We start from the raw sequence: 13,232 nt of genomic DNA on the forward strand, positions 1-13,232 counted from the left end.
TCTGAATTTTCTGCATTTTAGCAGGTACAATGACCCTGAAATCATTTGACAAATATATTTTAAAAACAGAGTTTTCAGGGTAGTAAAAATGGTACAAGACAAAGTTGGACTACTAATGAGTGATCAGTTCATAGCATGGTGTAAAGGTATCTGAAATTTATTTTCAGAGGAACATAATCTGAGTTTTGTTATATGAATCCTATAAGTAGATGAAAATAAATGGTTCTATGTGTCCAAAACTATTTTCTTAAAATGCTAAGACATTCTTGGATATTGCCACTGAGTTATCATTTGTATTGATGTTGCAAAAGCAATAGTGAGAAAAAAACTGCTGACATTTTAGCAGAAAACAAGGTAGTGGCACCAATTTATACCATATTACTGTAAATGTTGTTATAATTGTCACCAACACACACAAACATAGGTATTGCAGCTACAAGGTGAGCAGGAAGGAGCAGCACTGCTTCTTCTTCAAGAATACCACATTAGTCATATTTTTATGTTGGATATACATATAACTTAAGAATATGTGACTTAAGGATGTTTATGTTCAGAGAAATATATCCTTAAGAAATTTTGTCCGTGTAAGAACATCATAGAGTGTAAAGTATGAACTACTACTTATCAAGGGACCAATGTCATATAAGTGATCTATTGTTGGCTGAAATATTATACTGTTGCATAACTGCACACATCCAATTTAAGAATGTTTCCAAGGAGCATTTGTAGCTTATTAGTGGTCAAATACCATACTTGTGCACATATTGGTTGATATTCTTTGTAAGGAATCAAAGTATTCACAACAGATGATTGTTACGAGAAGGAACTTAGTTGATTATTTGAATTGCCACCTTGTCTAGCTTTTTTCATGTAAAATACATTTTACTTGAAAATTACTACTTACTATTATGGTTATTCAGATGTAAGTATTTGAAATCTGTCCTGAAATTAGGCAAAAGCAACTCTGTTTCAAGAATATAAATTTATAATATATATGATTAATAATAAAATTTTTAACTTAAACAAAAATTAAAATTTTGGAATGTTTGAACCATCCCTGGCTATACTTTAGGCTTATTTCTGGTTCTGTTTTCAGGGATCATTCCTTGTGGTGCTCAGGGAACAACAATATAGGGGGCAGGGGTTTGAACCAGGATAAGATTTGTGCAAGAAATGTGTTTTAACACCTGCAATATCATTCTAGTCCCCAAAACTAAAATTCTAAAAAAAAGTATATCAGCTATCATGAAGTTGATACCTGAAAAATAATCAGTCATTATTCTATGAGAATCAATATTACTATTAGTAATATGAATTAAAATTAAGATTAAGTTTTCATAGTGATTTTATAATTATAAACTATGCATACCACTATCTGCAGAATTAATCACACAAACTATAACTTTATATCCATAAGGGCTCTTCATTACCCCAGCCCTAGTCCCTGATGATCACTATTAAATTTTCTGTCTCTCTTACTTTAATCACCATATATATGACTCATAAAGGGCCTATATTTTGTGATTAATTTATTTCATTTACAAAAATTTAAGGTCGATCAATGTTGTCACAAGTTTTTAAATCAAATTACTAATTAAGAATGAATAATAAATTATTATAGTACCAGTTTTAGTTCTTCATTTATTCATGGGTATTTGGACTTAGTGATAAGTAAGCAAGGACTAAACATTTAAAAACTAATAGAAGCAATATTTTTGTAAGGTAAAATTTGTCAATACACAGCTGAAGAACTTGAATGATAGGCAGTAGATTTTGGTTTCAAACACAGGTAATCTATTCTCAAAATAAAGTGTGAAAATAGAAAACATTTTGCTTCAAAACTATAGCAATAAACACACAACAATGTATTTAAGGAATTTGATAAATTTTAATAATTAACACATAAGCAAGATAGGAATATCAAGACATCAAAGAAGGCATAGAGTGTACAGACATATTTCTCACTCCTTAGGCATCTTGAAATCTATCCAGATTATTTACAATAAGACAAGCAAAATGTAAACATCAGCTGAAAAATAAGCACAAGGAAATACTGTGATTCTGAAACACATTTTTAAAAATTCATTATATAGACAATGGTTTAAAATACCTCATATGTAATTGACTAAAACACCTGTGACCACGTAATAAATGCACACTCACACAAACACACACAAAGTCAGTATAATCAAGAGGCAATGGCCTAATTCGTGTTACAACAATTTGGATGGTAGTAGTGTTACATATCTTCCCGTTCACAATACCACCATAGCCATGCAGTAAACAGCAACAATCTCAAACGCTTTGCCAAACTGTGTAAGAAATAAAACCGCGTGATACAAAGGGTAACTTGAAAAAGTAGAGGCACTACTTGTTACTGACTGGAGGGTTTTCACGGAAAAACGCTTTGTGCGCTCAGGTATTTATGCTAAGCAAAGTCCTGCAAAAGATCCTGGAAGGGGAGGGGTAGAAGCTTGAAGCGAGTCCACGGGTCCATCAGTCCAATCAGTCCAGCGAGGAACACGCCTTTCACAGGACAATTTACACAAGCGCAAGGGACACACCGCTACATCCCCCCCCACCCCACCTCCACCAGCGCGCAGCAAGCGTTAACGGGACGCTGGTCCTCTTCCGAGGAGAGGCAGGGGCTCACTTGGTGGTCTTGCTCGCGACGGTCGTGGGCTCGTTGGTGGCCTCATCTCCCGATGAATCACAGGTAACCTCCTCGACGACCACGCTGCGCACGGTGCCCGGGTCCAGGCAGTGCGGGGCAACGCCATAAACCCTGGGAGCAGAGACAGAGGCGTGGAAACTCTGCACGCCACACTTGATGCAGAAGCTGTGCAGCGCCGGGTGCGCGTTGCACTGGTAGGTGACCATGGTGTCAGCGCCCAGGAGGAGCGTGAAGCGCGAGGCCGGGACGATAAAGTATCGGTGCTGCTTCTTCTGGCACAGCCTGCAGCTGCAATCCAGGACGCTCAGGTCGGCGGGCGCCCACACGGCAAAGCGCACCGAGCCGCAGTGGCAGCCTCCGGTGTGATACACCAGCCCCGGGAAATCGAAGGTGTCCAGCAAGAACTTGGCAGCACCCTCGCAGCTGAGGCCCCGTCGCTTCCTGAAAGCCTCCCAGCGCTCCCTCTGCGCGCCCAGATCCATGTCAGCATGGGGCTGGGGGCTCGCCGGCGTCTTCCCGGATGCGAGGGCATCCTTGGTGCCCATGCCGCGGGCCCGCCGCCATCCGCGCCTCCCTCGCAAGCGGGCGAAATCCTTCCTGAACGCCCCCGTCTTTCTCCAGGCCCAGTAGCTCCCCATCCGGACTCTGACAGCGGGGCGCCGGCCGCCCATGCCCGCCAAGGCAGCACAGGACCCTGCACTGTCCCTGACACGCTTCCGCCCGCCCAGCTCAGCGTTCGCGCCACTCCTCACTTTGCCCATGGCGACTGCAGCGTTCCCAGGGCGTGCTGGCTGCCCTGGCTTCTTAGCAGATTACTAAATAATTTCTTTGCCCCATCCGGATTGGCCACTTGTTGAATGTGATGCAAAAAGGCCCCTCCCCCTATCTTATCAAATGGGGCGTGACTGGCCATGAATTCTTTCATAGAGGCTAGCGTTTACATTATGTGCTTCTTCTCACAGGTATTCTGCTGTTGTCTAGCAGTGGAAGCGATACAGGACTTCCAAAGCACAATCTATTATGTTCAGCTATTAAAAAATATGTAAACTAAAAATAGCGTGATCTTTCTGATGTAAAAATCAAAAGAGAGCTCCTGAGCATCTGACAGGTGGAACCAAAAACTCTAGCAAAAGCAGAATTGGAGAAAGGGACCGATAATCGTTTTACCAATTATTATTATTATGTTATTATTATTATTATCTTCATTATGTTGCTCATTTTCTGGAGAAACTGCACCCTGATTTTACCATTCACACTATAACACTTAAGTCAAATCCATGGCCCCTTGATTTCTACAGTGTTTTTGAGCACTTTGTGAAATAGTCTCAGTTTTTTTCTGACCTTGATTTAAAGTTTATATTCTCAACTGTAAAGCTAAGCACGTGTATTTTTTAAACTCCAGCAAACCATCTATGTTACTGGTATATTCCTCCATAACAGTCTACCATAGACTTTGCAACTTAAAGTCTGTTTATTTGCTCGCACAAAAGGTTTTCCGTTTCACACAGAAGTACACATGCAGTATGACAACAGATAAGTCAGAACGCTGTATCCTGAATAAGGACAGAGAGCTTCTTATATTATTACCAGACACTAAACCACAGATTTCAAATCTCAGGAAATATCAACCAGTATATATACTAAAATGTACAAGCATGTACACTTACATATGTACACTCACACAGTACTCCACACATTCCTGGGCATTGTATTCAAACTGCATAAAACTAAAGAGTAATAGTAAAAGACTAATAGTAAACTTTGAAAAATAAGCCAAAAGAAAACACCTTATATACATATGACTATGGTATGAATTACAGGTAACCTCTGATCAAAATTTATGCATAGAGAAGGAGAGTGAAGTGAAATATCTCATCTGTGGTATATAGAATTACTGGATGAGGAAATACCATGTAGTAAAGGAGATACCTAGGTCACTTATTTTTCCTAGATCACTATTGACCCCAGAGTATAGGAGGAACAGAGAAGGAAAGAAATCAAGGGGGAGGAAGAAGTTGAGAAAGGGAAGTAATGGGGGAACAGGGCTTAGGAACCTTGGGTACACCAGTGATGTGAGAGAGCCAAAGCACAGACTCAATAACAGTGAAAATATGAGAAAATATATGAAAACTTACTAAATGACAATCACAGAACTTTGAAATGTTCCTGTCAAGGTGGCAGGTAGGAGAGTGAGGGAGTGGGGAGGGAGTAAGGGAACACTGATGGAGGGAAATTGACACTGGTGGTAGAACTGGTGTTGGGATATTATATACCTAAAACGAATCTATCAAGAACTCGGTAAATCATGGTTATTTAGTTAAATAAAAAAAAAATTAAATAATCCTCAAAATAAAAATTGGCCAAATTAATATCTAGGAATCTCAATTTGCTAAGAGATATTCTTCAACCTAAAGGGCCAGGCCCTAGGGAGTTTGGGTTTGTTGATTACTCCCATCTGTATGTTAATCTATAACCTCTCTCTTTGTGTTTTTCTCCCCCAACTGGTTAATTACCTTTTGTTTGCTGATCAGACTCTAGTGACTTGTAAATATTTTTCACTTCTCCTTAATGTCCTTTGCATAGTTAGTTAGTTCAGAGCTATTGCTTTTGTATGGACACAGTAGCACTGCAGACCCTTTGTTCCTCCTTTTGCTGGAGTGGACATCAGTAACGTCTCCATTGTGAAACTTGTTGTTACTGTTTTTGGCATCTCGAATACCATAGGTAGCTTGCCAGGCTTTGCCGTGCGGGGGGGATACTCTCGGTAGCTTGCTGGGCTCTCAGAGAGGGAGGGAGGAATTGAACCTGGGTCAGCCCTGTGCAAGGCAAACACCCTACTTACTGTTCTATCGCTCCTGAAAGAGATGCACTAAGCTTATAGGGTGGCTCTCCTGTGGAAATCTCGCCACAGACTCAGACTACAATGCTCAGGCCAGCCTCATTTCGATGCCAGGGTTGAACACAGCTTGCCCTCTGTCCATCCAGTCCTTCACTGGGATCCTGTTTTTAGGGATCTAGAAAGTGAGGGCAACCAAGGCAGAAAAAAAAAGGGCCAGGAACTTTGTTCTAACTTAAGAAAGAAATAGATTCAGGCAACATAGCATCTTTTATATTTTCGATTCCCTTGTCATCTAAGTTACAGCTGTTTTCTAAAAAAATTATAGTAATAAGGTCCCAGAGTGATAGTACAGTGGGAACGGCACTTGCCTTGCAGGCAGCCCACCCAGGTTCAATCCTGGCATCCTATATGCTACCCCAAGCACTGCCAACAGTGATTTCTGAGCACTGAGCTAAGCAGAAGCCCAAATCACTACTGAATGTTGCTTAAAAAACAAAAAATATAAACAATATATATTTATTGAACCACCATGAGATACAGTTACAAAGCTTTCATGATTGAGTTTTAGTCATACAGTTATGGAAACACCCATCCCTCCACCAGTGCACATTTTACACCACCAATACCCCCAGTGTCTCTCCCATCACAACCCTTCCCCTGACTCTATGGCAGACAAATTTACCCATACTCTCTCTCTACTTTGGGCAGTATGGTCTGCAATAGATACTGAGAGGCTGTCACATTTGGTCCTTTATCTACATTCAACACACATCTCCCATCCCAAATGATTTCTCCAACCATCATGGACTTAATGATCCCTGTTTTATCACAGCTGCCTTTTCCTCCAGCTCATGAGGCAGGCTTCCAATCCTAGAGCAATATTTGTACCCTTGTGTCTACTGTCCTTGGGTGTCAATCTCATATTATGTTACTTTATATTCCACAAATGAGTGCGATTTTTCTGTGTCTGTCTCTTTCTTTATGACTCATTTCACTTAGCATGATACTTTCCATGTTGATCCACTTATATGCAAAGTTCATGACTTCATCCTTTCTGACAGCTGCATAGTATTCCATTATGTAGATGTACCAAAGTTTCTTTAAGCAGTCATCTGTTCTCAGGCATTTGGGTTATTACCAGACTCTGGCTATTGTCAACAGTGCTGTAATGAACATACAGTTGTAGATGTCATTTCTACTGTGCTTTTTTTGCACTCTTTCCATATGACCCAAGAAGTGGTATTGTGGGGTCATACAAAAGCTCAATTTCTAGTTTTTGAAGGAATGTCCATATTGCTTTCCAAAAAGGTTGGACCAGTCTGCTTTCCCACCAACAATGAGAGTCCCTTTCTCCCCAAATCCATGCCAGCACTGGTTGTTCTTGTTTTTTTTTTTTTTTTGGTGTGTGCCAGTCTCTGTCGTGTGAGATGGCATCTCATTTTCTCATTGTTGTATTGCTTTGCATCTCCCTGATGACTAGCGATGTGGAGCATTTTTTCATGTGCCTTTTGGCCATTTGTATTTCTTTTATGAGGAAGCGTCTGTTCATTTTTTCTCCCCATTTTTTGATAGGGTTGGAGGTTTTTGTCTTGTACAATTGTACTAGTATCTTATATATCCTGGATACTAACCCCTCATCAGATGGGTATTGGATAAATATTATTTCCCATTCCGTGTGCTCTCTCCGTATTTTGGTCACTGTTTCTTTGGACCTATATAAGCCTTTTAGTTTAATATAGTCCCATTTGTTTGTATTTGTTTCAACTTCCTTGGTCAGTGGTGGTCACCCTTAAAGATACTTTTAGCTTCAATGTCATGGAGTATTCTGCTTAGATTTTCTTCCATTTACCTTATGGACTTAGGTCTGATATGGAGGTCTTTAATCAGCTTTGATCTGACTTTTGTGCCTGGCATTAGACAGAGATTGGAGTTTAATTTTTTGCAGGTAGCTGCCCAGTTTTTCCAGCACCACTTGTTGAAGAAGGTTTCCTTGTTCCATTTCACATTTCTTGCTTCTTTATCAAAGATTAATTGATCACATATTTTGAGAGTGTGAGAAAATAATCAACTCTGTTCCCTTGGTGTGCAGGTCTGTTTCTAGTCCAATTTTTAATTTTGAATTTTTAATTACTACTGCTTCATTTGCAGTTGGGAAAGGTAAAGCCACCAATATTCTTTCCCCCAAGGATTGCTTTATGTATTCATGGGTGTTTATTTTTCCATATGAATTTCAGGAGTGTTTTGTCTATTTCTTTGAAAAATGTTACTGGTATCCTCATAGGAACTGCATGAAATGTGTATATTCCTTTGGGGAGCATTGCCATTTTGATAATGTTAATCCTTCCTATCCATGAGCAGGCGATGTATCTACATTTCCTAGTGTCCTCTTTTATTTCTTGCACTAGGGTTTTGTAATTTTCCTTTCATAGATCTTTCACTTCTCTAGTTAAGCTGATTCCAAGGTACTTAACTTTCTGAGCCACTATTGTGAATGAGATAGCTATTTTTTTCTCTATGAGTCACACCAGGTGATGCACATGGGTTACTCCTGGCTTTACACTCAGGAATTACTCCTGGAAGTGCTCAGGGGATTATATGGGATTCTGGGAATTAAAGCTGGGTCGGCCGTGTGCAAGACAAACGCCCTACCCGCTGTACTATCGCTCCAGCCCCAAGATAGTTTTTTTAAACATCTCTTTCTTGTCTTTCATTATTTGTGTATAGGAAAGCCAGAACTTTTGGATGTTGACTTTGTAGCCTGCCACTTTACTCTAGAAACATACTGTTTCTAGGATATTTTTTGTCAAGTCTCTAGAATTTTCGAAGTATAGTATCATATTGTTTGCAAACAGTGATAGCTGGATTTCTTCCTTTCCTATATCTGTATGCCCTTGATATCTTTTTCTTGCCTAACTGCTACGGCAAGAACTTCCAGTACTATATTGAATAGGAGAGGTGAGAGTGGGCAACCTTGTCTTGTCCCCAATCTTAGAGAAAGACTATTAGTTTCTCCTCATTGAGAATGTACTTGCCATGGGCTTATGGTAGATGGCTTTGACTAGATTGAGGAAAGTTCCTTCAACACCCATGTTGCTGAGAGTTTTCATCATAAACAGGTGCTTGATCTCTCCAAATGCTTTCTCTGTCTCTTGATATCATCATATGATTTTCTTTCTTTTCTTTTATTGATATGGTGGGTTACCTTGATTGATTTGTGAATGTTAAACCACACTTTCATCCCTGGGATGAATCCTACTTGGTCATGGTGTATGGATCTTTTTGATGAGTTGTTGTTTGCTTGGATTTTTGAGGATCTTTGCGTCTGTGGTCATCAGAGTTATTGGACTGTAATTCTTTTTCTTTGTGGTATCTCTGTCTGCTTTTGGTATCAGTGTGATGTTTGCTTCATAGAAGCTGTTTGGAAGTGTTTCTTAATGTTCAATTTTCTGGAAAAGCTTGAAAAGGATTGGGAGTAAGTACTCTAAAGATTTGGAACAATAGTTCTAAAGGTGCACCTATCCTGCAGGTAATCAGCAGACCCTGAACCCCGCCCTCCGGCCCACAGAGGGCCTCACTTGGGACCACCGACCCGGCTTTCCCAGGAGCCCCCACGACCCCGCTTTCCGCATCTCAGAGTCCCAAGAGGCTACTGAGGGCATGGTCTGGTTCACTGGGGGCGTGGTCTCAAAAGGGGGGGTGGCCTCCTGCTGGAGCAGCCGCAGTTATTACTCCTTTATTTAAGCATAATCTGTATAACCTTTTTCTCTGAAATACACACTGGCCATATCAAACGCTCTATGTCAAATAGTCCACTAAGTTATAATAACTTCTCAATAACTATCAGTGAACAATAGAATTTGCACAAAACATTCGTAAGTAGATCATAGCCTTAAATCCTTCCCTAGAGGTCCCACATAAATCTGGAGGAGCCCCCTAGAGTAAGGAAGAATTCTAGAATAGGATCAAGGCTACCATCATCAATTTATCACAGCCAGAGCACCCCCCCTGCAGCAAGAGGGAATAGAGATAGACAATTAGAAGGATCCAACTTGATACTTTCATAACAATATGAAGAAACAGTGAAAATCTACTCCATGAAGAGAGGATGAAGAAAAGATTCCAGAAATGTCAACAGGGGCTACCCACATATACGACCTCTCAGATAAAGAATTCAGAGAGGAAATATTGAGGAGAGTCGATGGTTTATGATGATTGATTTCCGGATGTTAAACCATTCAGGACCACCTCTAAAGGTCGGTAATTATCTATTCCAGAGCCTGTCGCCATACTCCACAGGTAATATCCTATGACATTTGTCAACTCATTTCTCAAGCTCATTCGTCAACGTGGTTTGGCACAAGCCTCAGGCAGCCACAAGCTAATTTCTGAGCTCACAAAGCTGTGCAGAGGTGCTATAAAGGAAGACCTCAAAGAGAGAAGAGCAGCAGTGTTGGTCAGTGCAGCATAAGCTGGGAAAAGTATTCGCAACGCTTGCCTGTCCTTTGCCAACTGCAAGACCAAGATGACTGCCCTCCAACATCCCGATGGATCTATCACATCCTCCAGAAAGGCAATGGAGAAAATTATTCACGACTTCTACTCGGATCTCTTTAACAGCCATGTCCACCTACGCACATACCAAATTCCGAAGGATGGACATGTCATTCCCAAAGTTCTCCATTCTAAAATTCAACACGCCATCTTGCTGGTAAAGACATGTACAGCACCTGGTCCAGACAAGGTCACACCCAAACACCTAAAGAATCTGCCGCCAGTACTCATCAATAAACTGGCCCGAATCTTCACACGCTACCTGTCTGAATGCAAGGTTCCGTCCCAGTGGAAAACCAGTAGGACCATCTGTTGTACAAGAAGGGAGACATACATGACATCGGCAACTATTGCCCAATCTGCCTGCTGTCTGTCGTCTACAAGTTGTTCACTTGTGTCATCCTGAATAGAATAGGCAGAACACTAGACGAAGGACAACCATGAAAGCAAGCCGGGTTCTGAAGGGGATTCAGCACGATAGATCATATCCACACAGTGACCAAACTCATTGAAGTTTTGCGAGAGTTCAAGATGCCTCTCTGTCTAACATTCATCGACTCAAAGAAGGCCTTCGATTCTGTTGAGACTGAGGCGGTCATCAAAGCTCTGTCCAAACAGGGCGTTCACACTCAGTATATCAAAATCCTCCATAAGCTGTATTGTGGATTCACCACCAGGATCTCACCAATCTACAAGGAAGTGATCATTGATGTAAAGAGAGGGGTGTGGCAGGGTGATACCATTTTACCAAAACTCTTCAGTGCCGCCCTTGAGAACATCATGCGATGACTGGAATGGGAAGGAATGGGGGTGAAGATAGATGGTCGGCAATTACACCACCTCCACTTCGCTGATGACATCGTTCTCATAACACCAAACATTAGCCAACCGGCACAAATGCTGGCAGACTTCGACCAAGAGTGTGGAAATGTCAGATTGCAGCTGAATCTCAACAAGACGATGTTCATGAAAAACGAACTGGTCCCTGAAGCTCCATTTGCTCTCAGTGGAATGAACATCTCCGAATACAGCAGCTGTGTGTACCTGGGTCGAGAAATCAACATGAGGAACGACTTGGTGCCAGAACTGCACAGGAGGAAGAGAGCAGAGTGGAATGCAGTCAAGAGCGTCAAAGAGGTGGTAAGAGAACGAAGAACCTCCAACTCCAAGCACATCTTTTTGATTCCACCGTTTTTCCTGCTCTAACATATGCTTCAGGGACCTGGGCCCTACGCAAACAGGATGAGAACACTATTTGGGTATCCCAAAGAGGAATCGAAAGAGCTATGCTAGGAGTATCACATCTCACTCAATGAAAGAAGGAATCCAGAGTTCTGACCTTCGTCGACGGTCAAGAATCAGGTATACTGTCTCGTTTGCCAAGGCATCCAAAATCAGATGGGCCGGTCATGTAATTCGATTCAGAGACGACCGCTGGACTAGAGTTGTTACCAACTGGATTCCATGGGTTGTCAGAAGACCTCGTGGCCGCCCACCAACTAGATGCAACTAGATGGTCAGATTTCTTCGTCAAATCCCTGAATGAACGATTTGAGGCTCTTCCTGTGCCTGGAGCAAGCAGATATCATTGGGCTGCACTAGAACGCGACAGGGACAAATGGAGACGTTACTGGCGCCCGCTCGAGCAAATCAAAGATCAACAAGACTACAAGTGATACAAGTGATTGAATCATAAAAGAAAAACAAAGTTGTTGGATTTATCTGATTTCAAAACTTATTAAAAACCTACAGCAATCAAGACAGTGTGCCATTGACAAAGAATAGACACAGAGCTCAGTTCACTGGCCTAAAAATCTAAGAAATAAACTCACACACACCCACACACATATATATTAACTATATATTTATTCTTACAAATTAGGTTTAAAACTCCTTGTAGTTTAATACTTGTTTTTATATGTCTTAGGAAACAAACATGGTATATGTATATATAAACTAAGCTAACAAAAGCACATGCACAACTTGGTTGAAAAAAATGTGGTTTTTTTCAATAAATGGGGCTGGACCAATTTTGAGTACAAATACTGAAAAAAAATCTAACCCAGATATCAATGAAAAATCAACTCTATGTAATAAGGTCTTATATGTTGAGACCTCCCCCAGTTTCAGTGGCTTCGCCACTGACACACCAGGCCCTGTTTCTTCCCATCACACAGTCATTAGCGCCCCTACCAGCTGATGCCAATTAAAAACACTTCAAATGCACATTTACTGACTGAATGTGGGCACTCATCCCATCCATTTAACCTTACTCCAAGTAGGCCAAAATGGTGGCAAGCTCCAATGGTCAAAATTACATCCTGTACCGCAAGGAAAGCATGTTTGACAAATTGTGCTGGCAAAACTGGACAGCTGCATGCAAAAAAAATGGGCTTATACCTCCACCTATCACCATGCACAAAAGTCATATCAAAATGGATTAAAGACCTCAACATCAGACCAGAATCCCAAAGGTACATTGAAGACAAGGTTGGCAAAACCCTCCACGACATTGAAGCCAAAAGTATCTTCAAAGCTGACACACCACTGGCCAAGCAAGTGAAAACAGAGATAAAGAAATGGGACTATCTCAAACTAAGAAGCTTCTGCACCTCAAAAGAAACAGTGACCAAAATACAAAGATAATCTATAGAATGGAAAAGGATATTTTCACAGTACCCATCCGATTAAGGGTTGATAACAAGGATATACAATGCACTGGTTGAACTCCACAAGAAGAAAACTGCCACCCAAACAAAAAATGGGGTGATGAAATGAACAGAAACTTTCCCAAAGAAGAAAGCCGAATGGCTGAAGAGACACATGAGAAAATGTTCCACATCACTAATCATCAGGGAAATGCAGATCAAAACAACAATGAGATATAATCTCACACCACAGAGACTGGCCCACATCCCAAAAAATAAAAGCAACCGGTGTTGGAGTGGATGTGGGGGGAAAGGGACTCTCTTTCAGTGCTGGTGGGAATGCTGACTGGTTCAGCCCTTTTGGAAAACAATATGGACGATTCTCAAAAAGTTGGAAATTGAGCTTCCATTTGACTCAGCAATACCACTCCTGGGAATATATCCCGGAGAGACAAAAAGGTATAGTAGAGATGACATCTGCATTTCTATATTCATTGCCGCACTGTTTACAATAGCCACA

At 41.1% G+C, this 13,232-nt stretch overlaps 1 protein-coding gene across 1 annotated transcript; it reads right to left on the bottom strand.

Moving 5' to 3' along the window:
- Nucleotides 1-1,880: 1,880 nt before the first annotated feature.
- LOC101537817 (centromere protein V-like protein 1) lies at nucleotides 1,881-3,464 on the bottom strand. The gene has a single exon (XM_055122413.1). It carries the CDS (start codon nucleotides 3,433-3,435, stop codon nucleotides 2,650-2,652), a length of 786 nt encoding a protein of 261 aa, XP_054978388.1. The 5' UTR covers nucleotides 3,436-3,464; the 3' UTR covers nucleotides 1,881-2,649.
- Nucleotides 3,465-13,232: the final 9,768 nt, after the last annotated feature.

Source organism: Sorex araneus, chromosome X (genome assembly GCF_027595985.1).
Source record: "Sorex araneus isolate mSorAra2 chromosome X, mSorAra2.pri, whole genome shotgun sequence".
In the NCBI taxonomy this organism is placed as follows: domain Eukaryota; kingdom Metazoa; phylum Chordata; class Mammalia; order Eulipotyphla; family Soricidae; genus Sorex; species Sorex araneus.

Bases quoted from the DNA above. Each gene is read 5' to 3' on its own strand.
- LOC101537817 (XM_055122413.1), bottom strand. From the start codon at position 3,435: ATGGGCAAAGTGAGGAGTGGCGCGAACGCTGAGCTGGGCGGGCGGAAG.